The following is a 24035-nucleotide window of genomic DNA, read 5'->3' as shown; positions in this document are numbered from 1 at the left end:
TCAAAAGATCACAAATCGTATCTAGTTGAAGACATTACCCTTAAAAATTGAAAAAAATTCCCTCGTTCCCCGCAAATGGGGGAAATATCCAAAAAAATTACAAATTTAAAAATCGCTAATTTTCGAAATTTTTTCACTTTTTTTTCTTAAAACTTCCATAACTTTTTGAAAAATCAACAAATCAACATAATTTTTTTTTATACTAAAACCTTAGATATTAACCTTTTATTTGATATCATTTTTTTAAAAATCTATCACTTAACCTGCTCATTGGGGGGGATTTAAAATGGCAACTTTTTTACAAAAATTAATTTTTTCAACTTAATTTTTGAAAATGTTCCGGAAAGACTGCGTCCTTTAAACATATATCAAATTAAAGCTTATTTTATGTACTACAAAATGAAAAAAAAAAATTTGTCCCGACACTTTTTTTTCTACATTTAAACGGCTGCCGTAGTTAAAAAAACACTATTTTTGTGTTAAAATTTTCGATTTTCGATTTTAAATTTTCAACTTAAAAATGCTATAACTTTTTGAAAAATGTATATATCAGCACAAATTTTTTTTTTCTAAATACATTATAAGTACATCTTTCATTTGACATACTTTTTATTAAAATTGGACAATTTCCCCTTATATAGGGGGCGTTCAAAACTTAAAATATTGTAAAAAACATAGATCTTTTTCAACTGAACTTTTGAAAATGTTCCGGAAATACTGCGTCCTTCATACATATATCAAATTAAAGCTTATTTTATGTACTATAAAATGAAAAAAAAAAATTTCCCCGACACTTTTTTTTCTACATTTAAACGGCTGCCGTAATTAAAAAAACACTATTTTTGTGTTAAAATTTTCGATTTTAAATTTTCAACTTAAAAATGCTATAACTTTTTGAAAAATGTATATATCAGCACAAATTTTTTTTTTCTAAATACATTATAAGTACATCTTTCATTTGACATACTTTTTATTAAAATTGGACAATTTCCCCTTATATAGGGGGCGTTCAAAACTTAAAATATTGTAAAAAACATAGATCTTTTTCAACTGAACTTTTGAAAATGTTCCGGAAATACTGCGTCCTTTAAACATATATCAAATCAAAGGTTATGTTATATACTATCAAATGAAAAAAAAAAATTTGTCCCGACATCTTATCTTCTATGTGCAAATGGCTGTCGAAAATTTAAAAAAAAATGTAATGTTTGCGATAAAAATTACATTTTATCGGGATGTTTTTTGTACTTAAAACTGCCATAACTTTTTCAAAAATGAACAAATAAAAATAATATTTTTTTGTATTGAAACCTTAGATATTTCCCTTTCATTTGATATAATTTTTTTTGAAAATCTAACACTTATTCTGCTCACTGGGAGGATTTAAAATAGTAACTTTTTTACAAAAAATAACTTTTTCAACTTAATTTTTGAAAATGTTCCGGAAATACTGCGTCCTTTAAACATATATAAAATTAAAGCTTATTTTATGTACTACAAAATGAAAAAAAAAAATTTGTCCCGACGATCTATCTTCTATACGCAAATGGCTACCATATTGAAAAATATACTATTTTTGTATGATAATTATGGGTTTTGTATTTTATTTTAATAGAAGTTGATGTTGCTTTTGCAATTATCCATCAATTTTTTAAAATTAAACACTATCTACAGATTTGCATCGAAGCGTTTCTTATGATAGTGATTTTAATCACTGTCAGATTAAATCTATACTGGACCCAACTATGCAATGTCTCAACTATGCCGCGACCCCACTGTGCTACCGTTTATAATAAATAGATTTGTTAAAATAAGATTACTGTCTATATTTTACTACTTAAAGAATTCTGTAAAACTAAAAAGATTCATTTAAATTTTTTAATTTATCAATCATACAGTATTTTTTTATGTTTATATATTATACCTTAAAATAGTATTAACTTTATTCTTTTAAATGATAACATAGATATTTAACTATATTAAATACCTATGTTATTATATGTTATTTATAGCTCATAAAATAAACATGTATAACAAAATATTTTTAAGGAAACGAGTAAATAAATTTAGCTAACTAAACACAATATTAACGAAATGTTGGGGTGCTATAATTTAATTACGCTTTTTCTTAATAATACTTTATAAATAAATAATATTATAGAAAAATACATGTAGTATTATTCTTTTATTTTTTATGAAGTTGGGAGCTTCTATGCTCCTTCTAAATTATTTTCGCTGTAGTATTGTTTAAATTTTGTGTATTACACCAATTTTTAGTTCATATTTCGGTATTTTTAGCACTTAAAGTTCTAAGTTTTGATCATAAACAACCACCGGTCAGTACTTAATTATTCAAAAGATGCGTTTAATATGTTGTTAATTATTCATACACTAAATCCAAAATTCAAACCGCGTGTATATTCGGTGCACGAACACAGTTCAAATAACTCATTTGTCTTTACTAAAATAATTAAGCAAAAGAAGAAGTGATTTTTCATTTAAATTATTTCGTTTTTGTGCTCGTAAAATGTAGTAATACAAAACTCGAATAGTTTTTAAGAATACGCATATTTTAAAGAAAGCAAAACAATTAAATTCAATTGCAAAGCATTATAATAAATTGATAATTGTAACACAAAATTCGTGTAAAACAGAAAAGCTATTTTAATAAAAAGACTAAGGGATAATGAACAGGAATAATGATACTTATTTCGGAGTGAAACTAATGGAGCTGTATTATGACGGCTAACACAAGAAAAACTTTTCGATTACATATACTTTTTCTACAAAAAAACCTTAGAATATGAATCATTACTAGTATTTTTAATCATAAAAACTATAGCTCTAAAAACTATTCTTTACTTCGGTAACTCATAAAATATTTAAGTTTTCATAGACTGATTTTTTTTTTGCAATCTTCCTTGACATAATCCCAACTACTTGGGATTATAACTACTAACTATTTGGGTTCGGCCACCATTATCCTAAACTTCCACTTGACACGATCTACCACATCATCTACGCTCACACCAGCTGTCCTCATATCGCATTCAATAACATCTCTCCATCACTTTTTTGGTCTACCTCTACCTCTTCTTCCATCAACATTCCTATCTATAACTGTTCTTGCAGTTTCTGATTGTTCTCTCCTCAAAACATGACCAAACCATATTAATCTATTTTCTCTCATCTTATCCACGATTGACGCTACAACTATACTCCCTCTTATATGTTTGTTCCTTATCCTATCTTCTTTAGTCACTCCACTCATCCATCTAAGTATTCTAATCTTTGCTACACTCATTCTTTGCTCTACTTTCTTGTCATCCGCCCAACACTATGAACCATATATCATGGTCTCACTACAGTCTTGTAGAATTTACCTTTCAGCCTCACTGGAATTCTTTTATCACATAAGACGCCAGACGCTTCTCTCTACTTCAACCACCCACACTTAATCCTGTGTATTACATCCTCGTCAATGCCACCGCTCTTTTGCACAACTGACCCTAAATACTTAAAACTTTCCACCTCTCAATCACGTCTTTGCAATACTAGTTGAAATGTCAAAGAAACATCGTCATCACGCTATATCTTGTGAAAATTTTGAGGTTAGTAATACTTATAGATTTATCCATATTTACAAATTTATGGTGGAGTGAAGCATAAATAATTTTTTTTTTTTTGAGGTACTATAAAATTTAGGTAACCTTTTATTTGTTTGCTCATAACTTTTTTTATTAAAATAGCTACATATTAATTTTTAAAAAGAGCAAAAAAATGCTACATTATTAACAAAAAAAATATTGAGAAATATTTTTTTTCAACAAAACAAAATTTTAAAAAGCTTTTCTGAACAAAATCATTTTAGCTTCGATGCAATGCTAAAAAGGTATTGATTTTACTCTACTGTGCTCAACAAGATTTTTTTTGTTCTAATTCATAAAAATTCTTAGTTTTTAGTAGGTCAAATCTATGAGTCAAAAAAACACGAATACAATCTGAGAGGTCTAAAAGGAGCATGAGTTCCCCAAGCTATAGATTTTTAAAAATTATAAAAATTACATTTATCTTTATATAGAAATATTTTTGAGGTGAAGAGAAATTAAATTAAACTTCCCAAAAAATTGTTAAAACTCCCCTCAGTTTTAAAAATTTAAAAGAATATCTAATTCAGCATTCTTCAAAAATAGTAAAAATCAGAATTCATTTCTGCATTTTATAATTTTTTAAAAAAGCTAAACTTTTATAACTTTTCATAAAAAATTTTAGCGTTTAATAAACCGATTTTGTTGATCAATGCGACCTCATTAAGAAAAGAAAAGAACCCGATTTTAATCTAGTTGAACTTACCAACACAAAATATGAAGAAAAAAAAACCCGCAGTTTTAGAAATTTTAAAAATATCTCATAATTATACAATGTAAAAAGTGTCATTTTCAAAAAAAGTTCTTCATTTTAAAACTGTTATAACTTATAAAAAAAAACAGTGATAATATACTATTTTATAATAATAACACCATGATGGAATTTTAACAGCATAATACTAACTTTATTTGTATATGCTTTTCATGAAAATATCCTGCAAAACTTAAGGATAGGAAAGGGTTTGAACAAGACCCATTCTCGCATGACAATTATTTAATTTTAATTTTCGAAACTCTTCCGAAACGTCTACTTTCTTTAGATGTATAACTAATTAAAGCTTTTGATAATATGTAATTTATTTTCAAAAGAAAAAAAATACTCTTAACGATATTTCTTTTACAAAAATAACTCAATTTTTGCGAAAAATATACTTAGTTTTCAATTTTTGAAAATGTTTTGAATGTCTGGTTCTTTAAGAGTACTCTATGACGAAAAAAATAAAAAGTTCCAACGATTTAACAAACCAATAATATATGTATGAAAATTTTAAACATAGCCATTGTAAAGTTACAAATATAAAAGTTATTGTAAAATTTAATAGATATTTATTCGCTGAAGTGTTTTTTATGATATTGATGTATATTATTGTCAGATATCATTTATACTTGTTCGAACTATGCCACGTTTCTACTGTGCTGGGTTTTTTTTTTAGTCTTTTTGAATCTTTATTTAATTAATATAATATAAAAATAAATTCAAAATTTATATTCATAAATTCATAGAAATTGAACCCTTCCTGTATAATTTTAACGAAAATTGACTACAAATGATACAGGATAAATTTTTATTCTATAATTGATAAAATAGAATGAAATAAATTATTTATTTAAATTGATAAATGGTATTGTTATTACGGAATGATTAAGTAACGTAAAACGTGTTTAGAGTGTTGTAAAAGAAAATTAATGAAGTACTAGAAGAAGGAACAATTATTATAAGAAATATAAAATATCAAGACTAAGTCTTTTTCTCTTATGCTGTTCGTGAAAGAATTTTCTCACAGACAAACAATAAAGACAGAATAATAATAAAAAAAGGTTATAATTAAAGTTTAAATGTTTGATAATAATGAAATATATTAATTATTAATGTATTACAAAGAAAATATCTAAATAGTTGTAACTCTATAATCTAAATACTTTAAGTTCATAAATATTTTTAAAGACTAATATATCTAAAATGAAACGACAATCAAGTACAATCTTGTATTTGTAAAACTATTACAGTACTTTCTTAATTCTTAGATTTGAACATCTTGCATATCAGGGGCTCAGTTTAAAAAATTTTAAATGATGAAAGGAATAGATCTTCCTTGATTATAAAAATAACTACAAGAAAAAAAACAAATATTTTTCATTTTGAAAATTAGTGATAATTTTCCTAATGTAGAACCCTTATTGTGTGTGTATTATTTATAACAATAATACACACACATACATATAAATATAAGTTACACAATCCAAATTATAACGTGATTTTAATCAACTATGCTGTATGTGATTACAGCATAAACCGATGCTACTGTAGATTAAGAATATTTTTTTAATTAAAAAATAATACAATAACTCTAATGTTTAATTAAAGAAGAAATTTATTAAATAATTTTAATCTGAATTTAAAATAATAGGCATCAAAAAAATGATAAAATATTAAATTTTTGGGATTAATCAATGAAATTGAGGGACAATCATAAAAAATTTATTTTCCTAAACATTAATTATATAATATATAGCCCTTTAATGAGTTACTTGTAAATTATTAAAATTGAGAAAATAATAAATTTTAATTAAATTCTTCTTTACTTAGTACTCTCGAATATAAGGGATTTTATTTAAGAACTATTAAATATTATATCTTGTAAATTTTAATCTTTAAAAGTTTCGAAACCCACATAAATAAAATATATGTTGTGAAATGTTACAAAACGTGTAAAAAAAAAAGAATAATGTTAGTTTAAATAATTCAAATTTAAATAATTAATTCTAGACATAGCTATAGTTCTTCAAATAAAAAATAAATAAATGATTAATAATAATAATATGGTTAAAAAATTAAACATAAGTATTAGGGTGTTCCTTATTTTTAAAATTTTGAAAATTCTTCTGGTTCACCCGCCAAATTTGTGTGTATACATATAAAAGTGGCTACAAAAAATTTCAGGTCAATCAGATAAGTTTAACCCGTGCCGACTTGGGGTTGAAAATTGGCCAAAAAGGATAATTTTGTTGCTTTTAGCAACTAACTCGTAAATTAGCACTCTCACGAAAAAAATTATAGAAATTAAATTATAAACCTAATTGTTTTTGTATAAATCAAATTTTTACAGTTTTTCTTCTAAATCCGTTAGTTTTACAGAAAAATATCAAAATTAGTAATGGGAAATGTCGAATAGTAACTATTCGAATTATTCGATAGCCATTCAAAAAATATACAAATAGTAAAAATATTCCATAGTTTATGCTAAAAATATACTATTCGGTTGTATAAACACAATTCGAATAGTTATTCAATAGTTTAAAATATTGGAAAATGTCCATCACTAATTTTCACTATTATTAATTGTATAATAATTTATTTTAAGAATTCGTTAATTATCTTTTTATTATAATTAAGTGTACTTAATAAACATTTTAGGTAGAACTAATCGAATATTTTTTAAAACATTCGGTAGTCAGTTCGAATAGTTTTAAAAATTATTCGATAGTTTAAAATATTCAAAAATGCCCATCACTAATCAAAATACGTAATATTTCATAAAATTGTCGTAATTGGCATATTTACGAATATTTCATCATATTTGAAGAACTATATGTGATACAACCCAATATTTCACACATTTGTTTAAAATTAAATTTTACATAATAAAAGTAATAAGTAAAAATTTCATTGAACCGATTGTTTTATTGCTATAGCTGAGATAGCTCGATCATATTACGATATAAATAATCATCTCTAAAATATCCGATTTGCAACATTTCCGGAGAAAACGGGAAAATATTTCGAAAATGTTCTAGTGCAAAGCAACATTCGACGTCATCCATTCCACAGGTCGTATTAGAAACATCACTGTTATTCCAATGTTTAAAGTTTTTAAACATGAGAATATCATGATGTTATCTGTAGTAGTTTTGTTTCAAAACATCGCGTAAAATCAGCTCATAGATGTGCTGGCGTTGGTAAAAACAATAAATCTTTCTCTAATTTTTGCTCTAGTATTTTTTAGAGCAAAAAAGGACACCAGCTTTTAAAACGTCTCATATTAGATGCGGTATTATCACAACATAGATCTTGGACTAAATTTAATAAACCCCAATCGTCTAACGCACAATAAACAGCATTAGCTTGTTCATATCCCATCGACTTTTTCAGTTTCGGTATACTAATTAATAATCTAGATTTTCACTAGTTATCACAATTGTTAACCAATACCCGATACTCTTACATTTAAAGTTGATATAATTTTTCCATTCCAATGCACAGTGACATATATAGAAAGACAACTTTAAATTATTTTTATTAAAATAGCCCATTCAATTGACTAGCATCACGGCATCTATGTACTGAAGGCTTATTTATAATAAGAGAATCGACTTTATGACATAAAACTTCAACTGTTGCTTGAATAATATAAACTGCGTCTCGTGCACTTATTTTACACCAATCTGACGCAACTACGAGTTTCGGTACTATGAAATTTGTTTGCCCCCTTTTATTCTATTTTGCTAAAACATTAAAAGGTTTTTCGTTTCCATATTTTATGGATAAAGAAGAACTTATAATTATATCATTTGATAAATAAAGTATACTTTGAGTAGAGTATACCTTATTTATCATATACCAGATGATAACTAACAGAAACAGCAATAAAACTCGTATATATATATATATTATATAACAAATTTTGTTCAAATTGTTTCAAAAAATCTTTCACCGAACGAAATTTAATTATGTTCAGAGAAGCTATTTACTTAGTATTATTTCAGTCGCAATATAATGTTCTTAATTAAAGATAAAACGACGAAATCATGATAAAAATATCAATTACACATTATACTTACAAATACATATTTAAATAAATATTAATAAAACTAAAAGATTTACACTTAAAACGTTTTAGATAGGTACTCTTATACTATTTGTGTAAGTCGTTACACAAAATAGAGTGACACAGAAATTAATCAATGGGTTCTAATGATTACTCAATTTGCTTGTTTTGGTTTCAAATGATTTCGTTAACGTTGATGCTTATGAATATATATTTTATATATATATATATTTTTTTAATTTTGAGTTTTGTCAACTAAAATTCAATGTACTACGCCTTTATTATAATACATTCGATATGAGGTTTGGTATTCAGAGCCTTTTACGCATAAATGAATATAAATTTTTATGCGCGAAAGCACTGTAGGCGCATTCTTCTACAAAGATCGAAAACTGGATGAGATATAAATTTTTTTTTGCATCATAATACTTTCAAACTACACTCCACACATTAAAAAATAATAAATCAAAAGCACTCAAACACAATTTAGATAGGCGTTATTATAGAAAACTGATTTTATTAGAAGACTGAATTTATTTCAATAAATTTAAGTAGACAATATTTATGGATATTTTTATTTTTTTGTTCTTTAAAAACTATAAGCTAAACTATCTTATTAACCCGCGATTATTCATTTTTTTATTAAGATTTTTTTAATCCTTCCTTCTACATCGGCATTTCAGAACTTCTATCATAATCCATTCAATTAAATTGCATAGTCTTTCTTTCTAAACTCTTGTATACAGAAACACATATACATAAATTATAATAAAAAATTCCTTGCCCGCACTCGCCGCTAGTCATCTAGTTGAACTTTGTAAGTGGTTTCTGTTGTTTGACGTGGTTGTATTAGATGAAAAACCAAGACTACTTATATGTACTCAAAAAATTTATTTCACACTTTTGGTCTCAAGAGATAAAAGGTAATTTATGAAATGAATTGCATATATCATAATTCAGTGACAATACAACATAAAGTATTATTTTAGCTATGGAAACTTTCATATTATGAACAAGGAAAAACGATTAAAAATAATTGGCGGGTGTGCCATTAAATGCATGGACAAATATTAAATAAAGACGGTAAGAAGAATTTTAAAGATAATCTTTTCTGAATCCTAACTACATATACAGGCGTTCAGTAAGTAAGGAAACAGGTCAGTTGTTACAAACGACAAAAAACGAGAATGATAGAAACCCGTTTCCTTACTTATTGAACATTCTATATATGTAATTGACTAATATGACTATTGAATGATTTCTTAATAATAACAAGAATCCAAAAATATGGATTTTCAAAAAATCTCTAGAGCATGATTTAATTACGTACGTACAAAAGTAAAATTAATTATTAATTAATATAGATAAATTGATCAGTTTGCAGACTGGGTCAAATTTTGGATGAGGAATGGATGAGATTACCCCGGTGGCACTAAAATATGAAGCAATATAGTGATCGGTTTATTATAAACCGCTCAATTACTAGCAAAATAAATACAATATTGGAAAAATAATTTTTTATTTCTTTTAGTTACATATAATTCTTGATTTATCATCTAATAATTACTTCTTAGAATTATCCCTTATAACTTAAAGAAGTGTAAACTTAATTTTTTTTAACGACAACATACATATATAATTAGTTTATAAATAAAAAATAATCTAATTAAGAAAATGACTGGTCGATAACAACTTTTAGACCAGTACTTTGGAAGTTATTTTCATTTTTATACCTAGGCGGGACGAACAGTACGGCCGATAACCAATCAACCTATATAATATTATAGAATTAGAGACTCTTTTTTTGCTCATTTGAATTTAAAAAAAAAATAGAGAACATTTTTTTGATGAACAAAATAAAAAGATTATTGGAAGAGGTAGAATTAAGTACCCTGGGCGGCACAATTCCTAAATACTGTCCTATCTCAAATATAAACAACATACTTATGAGTAGTGCAAACACTGTCGCTGTTCGTAGTGTTATATGAAGCGGTAGTCGCACTTCCAGTGGATGGACTTCTGGGTAACGTTCTGGGTGTGCTTGGGTTGGTCGGACCACTATTGACGTTATGATGCTGTCGGCCATAGTGATGAACCATGGCAGCAGTGGAGGATGACGTTGGTGGAAACTTAAACACTGTGGACGACGGAGTGATCGGACTACGACGAGGTGCGTCTGTCGGTGTTGTCACGCTCAACGATGGACTACGAGGTGGAGTATAGTACGATGTAGACGAAGATCCACATGGCGTCTTATGCGTGTCTGGGAACGAGTTGACGTGTCCGAAATCTCGGCGGACAGCTGACCGCGGTTTACTGGCTACAGTTTTTGCACTTGACGTCCGACGACAAGGGTGATGTTTTGCTGTAGTAGAAGCTCTCTGATCATCTGTTGCTGATGTTATAGTCGTTGAAGCAGAAGATTTAGATCGAGGCGAGCATAACGCAAAATATGGTTGAGATCTTTCGGAAAACGACGTTTCGGTAGAACCAAGTTCGCTAGTCGAATCAGAACTACGAAATGTTCTCATAGAACTACTATACGATGACATTACTCAAAAATAATAAGTCACAAAAAATGTTCAAAATAATATTTTGAATAACGACCCGGCAACAGGTGTCGCCGGTGTCGTCAAAATGTTTCTATCGGTGTACCCAGCGATTGTCAATGAGAAATAAGGATAAATATCGTTCAATAATTACACATTCGAAACGTTATAATTTTAAGCCTAAAATGATTTTGAAAAATTCATTTTGTTTGAGAGTAATAATAACACGTGCACGTTTTTAATTTGTATGACAAGCGGCGTTGCTCCAAGCGCGTTCGTTACGGGTGTGATCGTCCAACTAACTGGTCGCTAATCAGCATGAGCCTTCGTAAACGACATCGGATGGCAAAGATGATCACTTGTGTGCGCAACCACAGCAAGTTAAGCTTTTATAAGACTTTGAACGCCATCTAGGTATTTACTAGTTATTAAAATAATAACGTATTTTTATGTTTAACTCATTTTATAGTTACAGAATGCAAATTATTTAGTAAAAACATTTTTTTAATTTACAAATTACGTATTATTATATAAAAATATTAATCAACAGGTTTATATTTCCGTAACATTAATATTATTATTACAAAAGGATTTTAAGGAGGTTGTAGTCATCTAAAAATTACTTTTAGTAAAATAATTATATATACAAATTAACGTATTTAAATATATCTATATATTTTTATTATATAATAAAAATAATATTAAATGAATATAATTTTATAATAAAATCCAGGAATCAATTTCAAGGATCATAGAATAGTGTCATATATTACAACAATAATTTGTATGTACTGTGTAGAGCCTATTTAAACAAACGATTTTTTTTTTTTTATTAGTACCTAGGATTTAAGAATAGTTTAATTCGACCCTAAATATAATAGTACATATTAATTAGCTAATTATTTGCACGCCAAAATATCATTATATTATTTTAGAAATTTAATGTCTTTAGAAGATGCGTTCTGAAAATTTGAAAATTAGTTTAAATGTAAATTTAATTTTAGAATACATTCAAATTTGGCGTGAACTCGTGCAAAGTTGGTTTATTGAGAGGAGATTAGAGACAGATAATCGAATCTTCGTTTATTTTTATTTATATAAGTAAATTTAATAGTGTACTTTTCCAAAATAAATTGGGTTTTATTATGAGAAAGACACTAGACAACTTTTGACTTTTTTCAAGAAAAAAATCAAAAATCATTTAAGAAAATTATGATTAATTTTACTTTTGATTTACCGATACCACTGCCATTTGCGTAAATAGTTGAGCTTTTACTTATTTATATTTGTGTTTTGCATCTCTCGAAAAATTCATAAACTAACTAGTTTCCTCATGTAAAACTCTAATTAAAAATTTGCAATAGGATTAATTAGTAGTAGCATATTCATGCATAACTAATATTGCTCAGTAATAACCTGATATTGTTAATACAAATTAAAAAAGTTCTATTAGTACCTGGGCACAGCTTCCAAGAAATTTTCATCATAACTTTTTTAATTCTATTCCGTTGTAAAATTATTTAAACTAAAAAAATTTAAAATTCTTGTTTTATATTTAAAATTAAAATATTTAAAAACATTCCAGAATGCTAACTTTTAGCTTCGATGCAAAGCTGAGCTAGTTTTACTATGATGTGTTTTTTTTGTTTTTTTATTTATTTATTTTTTATGTGTCTGTTACCACTTATTCACTTCTCTCTCCGAACCGATTTTTTTCAACGATACGTCAAAAGATCACAAATCGTATCTAATCGAAGACATTACCCTCAAAAATTGAAAAAAATTTTACTCGTTCCTCGTAAATGCGGGAAATCTCTAAAAAAAATTACAAATTTAAAAATTTCCAATTTTTGACATTTATTCAATTTTTTTTTACTTAAAATTGCCATAACTTTTTAAACATGACAAAATCAATATAATTTTTTTAGATAGATACATGAGGTATTTACCTATCATTTGATATATTTCTTTTATAAATTTAACCCTTTACTTGCTCCAAATGGGGAATCAAAATGACAACTTTTTCAACTTAACTTTTGAAAGTGTTCCGGAAATTCTGACACTTTTATATATATCTTAAATTAAAGCTTGTTTTATACTTTATTCTGTAAAAAAAAAAATTCAGACTTTATTTTGTCTTCACGCTAAAAACAAACATCAAAGTTAATAAAAAAAAAATACGATATTTGTAAAAAAAAATTTTTTTTATATTTTTAACTTTATAATGCTATAACATTTTGAACAATGAATGGATCAATATAATTTTTTTTAAATAAAACCATTTCCCTTTATATATTTTTATATTATATGTATATTACACTTATAAATCATAAAACTTATAATCAGAATATAAATAAGGAAATAGGAGATCATGTAGCTTTTGGATAATCCACCAATTTTTTTTTAATTAAACACTATCTACAGATAAAATTAACTAATCGAATGTACAATAAAATTAAAAGAGTTAAGTACTCGCCGATTTTTTCAATATATATTACATAAAATTTGGTATGATTGGTTTTAAAGTATTACTTACGGCGATAAATATTTACAAACAGGAAACATTTCATCGTTAGAACGATTATTTAACTGTGTTCTATAAAATTTTGATTTTTTACAGTCTGATCACACAGATTGACAATTCCAATCAAATTTATTGGAATACAATTTATGTTACTTCCATTACCACGATCAAACATTACATCAACATTTAACATTAATGTATTTACTACGAATATTCCATACAATTTACACGGTTTATTTTTTATTTATACATATAATTTATTCTTCCAAGATAAATAAGAAATATCGAAGCTCCTTGGTAAACTGCTGTAGTAATCACGTTTTGCATTTTTATACGGCGCAGCCCCTCTACCGCTGCCACTACACGGACAAGTCTACGATGATGTGTGAGTGAAACAGACAAACTATTTTATGGTGGGACTTGCGGGTGCGACAGAGATCATCTAGATTAACACCGCTTTATACTCGTGTTGTTTACGGCTTGTCTGAAGTGCGTTTGTACCTAATTTTTTGACATTAACCAAACACGTACAGGTACGCGACTATTATTATTGTCATCTAATTTAGGCAATAGCCGTGCTGCTTGTGGAAGAAGTAGTGGCATTTATAGGGTTAGTTCATCAGCGGGAAGCATCCATTTTATCATCGACGAACTTCTTCATGTTTCATAATGAGTGATTATTCAGCGGTGAATCCGCCAACGGATAGTAAAGTTCAGAGTCAAGCTTTTGCCGCGGCATTACAACGCGCTAAAGAGGTATGTTATAATTCTCAAAAGGTAATCTTAAATTTAGGTTCAAATCATTTTGCTTGATTTTCTCTCCGTTGGCTGGCGGCTAAATATGGTCTCGTATGTTAACGGCCAAATAATTCAGTTAACACGAGGGATTACAACATGGTTATAATCAATTCTTAGATTTGTTTCTCTAAATATTTTATCCTCAGATCTTTATTGACGACGTTTTTCTCAAAAAAACGCTTTAGAACACCTGTCGCAACGTGTAGTATTGACGTGTTAAACAAATACTTCTCTATTGGTTAAATAAAAATATCGCTTGTTAAACGATATTCTTAAGAATCATTTTTTTACTTAAAATTATATAATATAAGGTACTTATAATAAAAAAAAAATTAAAAACAATAATTATTTAATTCTTAAATCAATACTTTTTATTATTATACCTCTTAGACTAGTTTTAAATTCTCCGAAAATGCTCTTTTTATAATAATTGTATTGTAATTTTGTTAATTTAAACCATATCAAAGCTTAAATTGTGTTAGTTGTGTTAATGAGATTATAATAGTTTCTTGATAGCCAATTTCCCTTATTGCCGAGGCTTTAATAATAAATTAAAAATAAAAGCTAAATGGTTTCATCAATTTATAGAGCTATTATAAATTAAAACATTAAATTTTCCTCTTATCATAAATTATTAAAAAATGCAAATCAAAATAATAGATTTAAACTTTTGATAAAAAAAAACTTGAAAATAATTAAATAGAATACATTATGTTGTTTAATAATATAACTTCAATAAAATTTGTTCTATTCTTAAATAATAACGTCTTGGAATACCTTGCTACTCAGTATTTACAGGGGTTTCTTAGATATTTGACAAGTCTCTTAATGAAGGATTGATTCTCTCATAAAATTAAAAATCGCTAGAAAACCCTTCCTCCTTATGATAAATTCTTATAGGTTATTTTTTTGTGGAGGAACTGAAAATTTATTCAATTTTAATATGAATCATCCAGACACTGATTAAAAGTTTAAGTACAAGTATATCTAAATAAAATATAAAGAATAATTAACTTGGTTTTCTATCATCTGGTATTGGTGTTGAATATTAACAAAAATATTTAAAATCTCCTAAAGAAGGTTATTTTAAATTATACATGATTATATTAAATTCAATGATAGGAACACAAACCTTATATATTTTATATTCTATTCATTTTTTCTTTTGGTAATATAGGACAGGAAAATAATAAAAAGTACTAAGCCTTAAAATATATAGTTAAATGTGAATTTTGTTTTTTTTTTTTTCAATATATTTTACTGATGACATCAGTTATACTCAGGTTGACGGCCAATGCTATATTTTCAATACTTAAGCCATAAAGCCACAATGTTTATTTACAATCAAGCGATGTTTACCGAGAACTAAAAGCGCTAGTATCAAATGGCACAACAGTAATGTGTAAAAATTAAAGAAAACATACATTTTTTAATTATCCATGAAATTAGAAAAAATTAATAAAACTTATTTGATATATATAATAATAATAATAATTATTATTATTATTATTTAAAACTTTAAAACCTTAGGTCATTTGCTATGTATTAGTTATTTATATTTTGAAGGTTATTAATTTGATATTTTTCCAAGATATAATTTTCATTTTTTCTAAGTATTTTTATATTTTAGTTAAAAATATTTTTTTATAACAATATTGGGAATTTATATTTGTATTCCTATTTATTATTTTGTATTGTTTACATTAAATTTAATAATTATTCTATAAATAATATTTTTTGATTATTGTTATTTCTCAAATGACCAATTTGGTTATTATGTTATCATAATAACTCTAATATATATATAAAACATGTTTTGTACTTATAATATACCTCTCAAAATTAAAATACAGTAATTTACATCACTGGATATAATAAACCGAGTTTATTCAGTTCTAAAGTCAGAATTAGTATAGTTTTATTAAAATCAATAATTTAACTGTAGTAACTCAATTATAAAAAAATAATAGTATTTATAATAGATAATCATTTTTTGTATGTATATTTGGTAAAATTCATGAACAAAGTTTTATTATGAAGATAATGTTATAAATTAACATTCTGTTTTTAATAAAAAAAATTTTACTGTTTACAATATGTAATATTTTTTATAATTCCATAGGTAAACATATGATAAAAAAATTTTAGTGAGTTGGAAAATTTAAGTTAATTTACCAAAAAGCCTTTTATATTATGAAGATAAAAAAAAAATGATTTAGGAGGTCTATACTTATTATTTTAATGTTAGAGAGTTAAACAATAGAGTATAAAATAATTTAATAATTGATCTAGTTTTTATTGTGGAGAAATTTAATTAAGATCCTCTAATTAAAAATTTGTATTCAAATAATTAATGTCTGATTGATTTTTCCGTGTATATCCTTTTTAATGCATAAATAAGTAATTCATATCTCTTCAGTACTAGCATGTTAAAATAGGACCATTAACCACGATTCTTTAGTTAAATACAAACACGGCTATATAAATGATAACATTCCAAGCACCAACCTGAGTTGGTTCCAACTATGGTTCTACTGAAAAGTACCTATGATCTTTTTAACTGATCCCAAAATTAAATTCATTGTTACTGAATAAACAGTCGTCCAATAATTAATTAAGATGAATATCATAACCATTTCATTTAATGTAATAGATTACTAGAGGTTAATAGACCCAAATTGTTTGAAACTCAAATATAAAAAAAAAAATGATGATGTCACTAATGATTAGTTAATATTATATATCGGTTAGTAATATCAGTGGAATACTTGAAAATTTAAAGACATTTGTTGTGATTGAGGCTTTTTTAAATTATGTTAAAAGTAATTCTAAAAACTTCTGGGAACTTATTATCTTTGTATTCAATCTTAAATATTAAAAAAGAAAGTTTTAATACAAATTATGTATCTGTTTACAGACATAAATCCAATATTATTGTAGAGTTAAATTTTCAATAGTTACCGAGAAAATGTGTGTCTTATCCTTAATGAATCACTCTGTATATAGAAATAGATAATAAGTTTTCTTAATAATTTTGGATCTTTCTCCTTTTTCTTCTTACTTTGTCTAAAGATGCTTTTCATATTTTATTTTATTGACTGGTTATATTTATAATAGTATCCAACTTTACCCTTGACATAGACTTTTTACATACTATTGTACTTGTAGAGAATTCAGATAATTTCTTTTATTTATTTTCTTTGTATGCCAAAATTAATATTTTTAAAAAGCTGCCCCAAATGTTTAAAGATTCAATTTTATTTTGTGGTGCATTAATTAAGAAGAAAAACCATCTTGATGATAACATTTTATTAGGTAAAAACTGTAATAATAACAAAACTCTAATTTTTTTTTTTCAAAGAAAGTTATTAAAAATTTTAAATTAAAATTTCCCTTGACTAATATTTATACTCATGAACTTGTTGGTTTTTTGACATAAAATGTAGTCAGTATAGTAATGAGTATCTTTTTTTTTTTAACACTTTATGTTATATTGTGGCTGATAGGAATGAATAAAATTAGAAACATTTTTTTTACTTAAATATATTTTTAAAAGAGTATTTATATCATTTGATTTTTGTTTAAAAAATACATTAGATATTTTAATAAAATCATCTTAAAATGACTTAATTTATATTGTAATCAAATAAATCTACATTTTTAGATTGCAGCAAAAATACAACCATCATCTAAAGCTAGTTCTACTACTGGTTCCATATCTCCAGAAATACATAAAAGACCTTTAGACGATTACAACAATACTTCAGGTAATTAAGTATGTTTATTTAAAATATATATACATATAAAATAACAAAAATTTTATAGAACCGGATAGAAAAAGAATTGCAACATCACCGGTGGCTTTAGCCGCCGCACAAGCAGCAGCCGTGGCCGCCAGAGTGGCGGCAGCAGCAGCTGGCGTCCAAGGCATCGGTGGGCCTGGATCCCAATTTAATAATGTAGTTAATGAAGAAATAAAAGTTCCTGACAAGATGGTTGGTCTCAGTAAGTATTGATAATAATTATTTCCTGTTACTTAATTTTTTTAATTTGATATACCATGTGCGTTAACCATTTGCAAAGTTATAGGTCGCGGTGGAGGACAGATAAGTAGATTACAAGCTGAAACTGGCTGTAAAATACAAATGGCACCAGATAGTCCTGGTATACTAGAAAGATCATGTACACTTACTGGGAATGCTCAAAGCATAACGTAATAAAATCTTTTTAAATTCTGAGTTGAAATATGAAAAAAAAATACATATTTCTTTTTAGTTTGGCTAAAGAAATGATACAAAACATTGTTCAAAATAAAGTATCTGTTGAAGGAACAGGAGGTGCAAAAATTGAAGGACTTAACATATCATCCCCACCTTCTCAACCTGCTTTTTCACAGGCAATTATTTTATCAGTAATTTTTACAAAATTCAGCAATTGTTATTTACTAAATTATTTAGGCTCAAATAATGATCCCTGGAGCAAAAGTTGGTCTCATAATTGGTAAAGGTGGTGAAACTATTAAAATGTTACAAGAAAGTTCAGGAGCTAAAATGATAGTTATACAAGATGGACCTAATAGTCAAGAAGCTGAAAAACCATTGAGGATATCGGGTGAAACTTCCAAAGTAGAGGTAATAACACTATTTTTATTAAAGGGAATAATTTCACAACAACTACTTTTTTTCTTTTGCAGCATGCCAAAAAATTAGTATATGACATGCTAGGTGGACTAAATGACAAAGATGGAATGGTAAGTGTGATTATTCTTAATGATTAACTTAAATTTTTTCTTTTTCATGTACAATAAATTTTACTGTTACAATTAAAAATTCAATAACCTCAGTTGTAAATGTCAAAATTAGAATTAGTAAAGATAAATACTTGATTGTTTTTTAGCTTAACATTTATTGTACAGAATAATAGTCATTCTTATTTCTTAAATATGAAAGAATATTAGATATATATTATTGTTATTTGATAATTCTGAATTTAATCAAAATGTATAAATAAGTTAATAGAGTTAAAAAGTAAAAAAATTTCTGATATTCATTTTAAGTCTGTTTTCTAATTTATGTTTAATAAATCTTATTAAATGCTGGGATTTTAAATTGTATTGCTCAAAGTTTTAAATTAAATTTAATACGTTTTAAATTCTTATTTTATGTGCTAGTAAAGCCTTCATTAGAATTTGTTTCACTTGTTTGATTTCTTAAGCTTTCAACCTATGATATGGAATTCCTATTCGTATACATTTTTAAAAAGACTTACCAATATTATGAATACACAAATACCATATGATTCCTTTAATCTTATTCAGTAATATATTGGATTCACTTAAATTTAGAAGACTAATAAAACTTGATATTAACCTGAATAAAATAAATCCTAAAGAATCTATGATTTGTTAAATGATATATTGACTATGTCAAATAACTATTGCTAGTGTATTAGTTATTTTTTTATTTTTATATAATTTATTCATAATATCTAAATGTAAAAGAAATGTTTCTCAGAATTTTTTTTTCCTTGTGTTCTGAAATTAGTTAATATAGACTCCACTTTTGTAGAATTCTTCACGTTTTATTGATACATTTTTAAGTTCATTGTTATATTCATTTGCGCACATACAGAGATTATTGTGATTGCTAGTTATAAACTACATTTAGGTTATTTTGTTATAACTCAAAAAATGTTACTATATTTTGTATTTTTCATATTTAATTTATATATATATATATATATAATAAATATTTTGATAATGTTATTAAAAATTATTATTATTATTTTTATTTTAATTAATACTTAGCTCTCATATATCACTTTTGAATCAATAATTTTTGCACCCCCGAGATTTTAACTGAATGTGTGCCTATATTGTACTAACCGTAAAACCATCAAATTGGTTTAATATAACTAATTTTTTTGTTAATTTACATAACTCTTTGTCATTTTATAATAAATCATATATATTATAAATTTTCACCAATTAAAAAAAGAAACGTTTAATTTACAATAAATAAGTAATAAATTACTTAGTTACATTGATTAAATTGTTAAAAAAATAATTTAATTTTAGAACCTATATAATAGTTGAAAATATATTTTAATTTAAGGATGTCATTTATGGCGTATCATTAATAATCCACCCATGACTCCACCTTCTAAAAATATATCATATTTTTTATGGTATCTACACAAAAAAATCATCCTGTCTTATGGATAACATTTCTTTATTATAAAATTTCTAACTAAAATAACTAATTATTTATTATTTTTAGTCCAATTTCGATCAAAATGGATCAAACTGGAATGGTTCTAATAGTGATTATGGTAATCACTCTGGATATGGAGGCAAAGTTGAGGTAAATATTTAATAGTTTTGTATTGAATAATTATTATATTTAGTTTTCTTAATCTTATAGGAATTATAATATATTTATTAAATAAATTATAATATATATTAAATATATTAAATATATTTTTTTGAAAAGTGGCAGTTTTACTATATTAAAAAAAAAAAAATTATTAATTTTTATTTTCTGATATTAAAAATAGTGTCTTTTTGTTAAAAATTAAAATTAAAGTTTTATTTTGAAATTTTTAGAGTAGAGAAATACAATTAAAATTTTATAGTATCCTATAATGTTATTTTGTAATGAATATTAAATTTGTGCCATTGATAGTGTTCTCTTATTATAAACAGTCTTTTTATTTAATAATAAAATATTATTTTAAAGGTTGGAGTTCCAAAACAAGTAGTAGGATTAGTCATTGGAAAAGGTGGTGATATGATTAAAAAAATCCAGGCTGAGACTGGTGCTAAAGTTCAATTCATTAATCTTAATGAAGATACACCAGATGATAGAAGGTGTCTAATTACTGGTGCCCCTGACCAAGTGGCTGAAGCTAAACAAAGAATTGATTCATTAGTTGATAGTGCACTGGTACAATTGTTGAATTTATCTTTCTAATCATTTACTAATGTAATTTATATTTTTAGAACCGAGGTGGTAATAGACAAAGTGGTAATTTTAATAGAAATCAAAATTGGGGTAATAGTGGACAAACTCAGCCCTTAAATGAAACAACATTTACAGTTCCAGCCGCAAAATGTGGAGTCATCATTGGTAAAGGTATGAACTAAAATTCAGTAAAACAAATGTTGCATCTAAAATCATTTAAAATAATTTATTTTAATAAATAAAAAAAGAAGGATTAATGGTGTTAATAATTTTGTTTTCTTCTACATAGTAATAACTTATTAAGTGTAAAAATTAAATCTAAAAATATGTTAATGACTGTAGTAACTCAATTNGTAAAAATTAAATCTAAAAATATGTTAATGATAAATGGTATTAAATCATTGGTATACATTTCGTTGAAGTTTTTATTACAATATTTGAAGATAATGCAACAAATTTTGTGGATTTCAAAAAATTAATAAATTAGATACAATATATGTTGTAGTTATTAATGTATTATTATTTATATTTTGTGTCAATTAAAATTTTAAATAGTGATTTATTTTTATTACTACTTTGTAATTTTATCATATATTATTTATTTTTTATAGGTGGTGAAACCATAAAGCAAATCAATATGCAAACTGGTGCACATTGTGAGATTGATAGAAGACAAAATAATGCTGGCACTGAAAAAACATTTGTTATTAGAGGAACGACTGAGCAAATTGAAAATGCTAAACGTATGATAAATGACAAATTAGGTTTTGTAAGTTTCAGTTTTGTTTTATAATTATAATAAGTTGAATATAAATACTTTAAAAAATTAAAAAATTTTATGAATATAATATAAATTTTAAAATCAAAAACTTTTACCTCAAGTATATAAAGCATATTAATTCAATAATTGTTACTAGCAGGATCCTAATGGTGGTTCACAAAATTATGGAGGAATGAACCAGCCATATGGATCTCAAATGAATTGGGGTGCCCAAGATAGTCAAATGAATCCTTATGGTCAATCATGGAATCCTGGAATGCAACAACAATCACAACCTCCTGCTGACCAAAGTAAGCTACTTAGTTTTTATGAAAACTCTTATTTTGCTGTCATTTATACTACAGAACCAATTCAGAGGAGGTGGAAAGTCAAATGTTAAAAATTTAATTTTCCTTGAAAAATAATATAATATAATTACATAAAATTATAATTAATTGAAATAAAAACAATAAACCCAGCACAGTGGGGTGGCGGCACAGTGGGGTCGTGGCATAGTTGGGTCCAGTATAAATGATATCTGACAGTGATTAAAATCACTATCATAAAAAACGCTTCAATGCAAATCTGTAGATAATGTTTAATTTAAAAAAAAAAAATTTGTTAAAATAGCATATTTTTGAATATGGTAGCCATTTGCACATAGAAGATAGGTCGTCGGGACAAATTTTTTTTTTTTATTTTATAGTACATAAAAAAATATTTAATTTGATATATGTTTGAAGGACGCAGTATTTTCGGAACATTTTCAAAAGTTCAGTTGAAAAAGATCTATGTTTTTTACAATATTTTAAGTTTTGAACGCCCCCTATATAAGGGGAAATTGTCCAATTTTAATAAAAAGTATGTCAAATGAAAGATGTACTTATAATGTATTTAGAAAAAAAAAATTTGTGCTGATATATACATTTTTCAAAAAGTTATAGCATTTTTAAGTTGAAAATTTAAAATCGAAAATCGAAAATTTTAACACAAAAATAGTGTTTTTTTAACTACGGCAGCCGTTTAAATGTAGAAAAAAAAGTGTCGGGACAAATTTTTTTTTTTCATTTTGTAGTACATAAAATAAGCTTTAATTTGATATATGTTTAAAGGACGCAGTATTTCCGGAACATTTTCAAAAATTAAGTTGAAAAAGTTATTTTTTGTAAAAAAGTTACTATTTTAAATCCCCCCAGTGAGCAGAATAAGTGTTAGATTTTCAAAAAAAATTATATCAAATGAAAGGGAAATATCTAAGGTTTCAATACAAAAAAATATTATTTTTATTTGTTCATTTTTGAAAAAGTTATGGCAGTTTTAAGTACAAAAATCATCCCGATAAAAGGTGATTTTTATCGCAAACATTACATTTTTTTTTTTAATTTCGACAGCCATTTGCACACATAGAAGATAAGATGTCGGGACAAATTTTTTTTTTTTTCATTTTATAGTACATAAAATAAGCTTTAAATTGATATATGTTTAAAGGACGCAGTATTTCCGGAACATTTTCAAAAATTAAGTTGAAAAAGTTAGTTTTTGTAAAAAAGTAGCTCTTTTAAATCTCCCCCAATGAGCAGGTTAAGTGTTAGATTTTCAAAAAAAAAGATATCAAATAAAAGGGAAATATCTAAGGTTTTAGTATATAAAAAAAATTATGTTGATTTGTTGATTTTTCAAAAAGTTATGGATGGTTTAAGAAAAAAAAGTGAAAAAATTTCGAAAATTAGCGATTTTTAAATTTGTAATTTTTTTGGATATTTCCCCCATTTGCGGGGAACGANAGCGATTTTTATATTTGTAATATTTTTGCATATTCCCCCCATTTGCGGGAAACGAGGGAATTTTTTTCAATTTTTAAGGGTAATGTCTCCAACTAGATACAATTTGTGATCTTTTGACGTATTGTTGAAAGAAATCGGTCCAGTGAGAGCTGAGAAAAAGTGGCAACAGACATAAAAAAAAAAAA

The 24035-nt window shown here is 25.8% G+C and overlaps 2 protein-coding genes and 1 long non-coding RNA gene across 5 annotated transcripts in view; 1 reads left to right on the top strand and 2 right to left on the bottom strand.

Annotated features, from left to right (window-relative positions):
- LOC126897241 (mucin-5AC-like) overlaps positions 1-11348 on the bottom strand; it is a 63145-nt gene extending 51797 nt beyond the window's left edge. Inside the window, exon 1 of the mRNA XM_050670707.1 lies at positions 10418-11348. Coding sequence (XP_050526664.1) covers positions 10418-11025 — 608 coding nt within the window. The 5' untranslated portion in view covers positions 11026-11348. The remainder of the gene's footprint in view (positions 1-10417) is intronic.
- A 927-nt stretch (positions 11349-12275) lies between these two features.
- On the bottom strand, positions 12276-13719 carry LOC126897268 (uncharacterized). The gene is made up of 3 exons (XR_007702056.1): positions 13559-13719; positions 12972-13127; positions 12276-12837 (listed from the first exon to the last, which is right to left on the bottom strand). It is a non-coding gene; the product is annotated as an uncharacterized LOC126897268 (long non-coding RNA).
- Positions 13720-13982: 263 nt separating this feature from the next.
- LOC126898683 (far upstream element-binding protein 3) overlaps positions 13983-24035 on the top strand; it is a 13601-nt gene continuing 3548 nt past the window's right edge. For 2 of the 3 annotated variants that reach the window (XM_050672972.1, XM_050672971.1), the window contains exons 1-12: positions 13984-14302; positions 18009-18111; positions 18170-18349; positions 18428-18557; positions 18620-18740; positions 18802-18975; positions 19038-19094; positions 20623-20706; positions 21082-21288; positions 21345-21477; positions 21918-22075; positions 22227-22377. In XM_050672972.1, coding sequence (XP_050528929.1) covers positions 14216-14302; positions 18009-18111; positions 18170-18349; positions 18428-18557; positions 18620-18740; positions 18802-18975; positions 19038-19094; positions 20623-20706; positions 21082-21288; positions 21345-21477; positions 21918-22075; positions 22227-22377 — 1585 coding nt within the window. In that variant the 5' untranslated portion in view covers positions 13984-14215. Of the gene's footprint in view, positions 14303-18008; positions 18112-18169; positions 18350-18427; positions 18558-18619; positions 18741-18801; positions 18976-19037; positions 19095-20622; positions 20707-21081; positions 21289-21344; positions 21478-21917; positions 22076-22226; positions 22378-24035 lie in introns of all 3 variants that reach the window. The other variant, XM_050672977.1, reaches the window with a different exon arrangement.

The sequence above is a fragment of the Daktulosphaira vitifoliae genome, unplaced genomic scaffold, assembly GCF_025091365.1.
Source record: "Daktulosphaira vitifoliae isolate Bord-2020 unplaced genomic scaffold, ASM2509136v1 Scaffold_1, whole genome shotgun sequence".
NCBI classification, from domain to species: domain Eukaryota; kingdom Metazoa; phylum Arthropoda; class Insecta; order Hemiptera; family Phylloxeridae; genus Daktulosphaira; species Daktulosphaira vitifoliae.
Note: the sequence above shows the minus strand (reverse complement) of the source record. Positions and strands in the feature narration are given on the sequence as shown.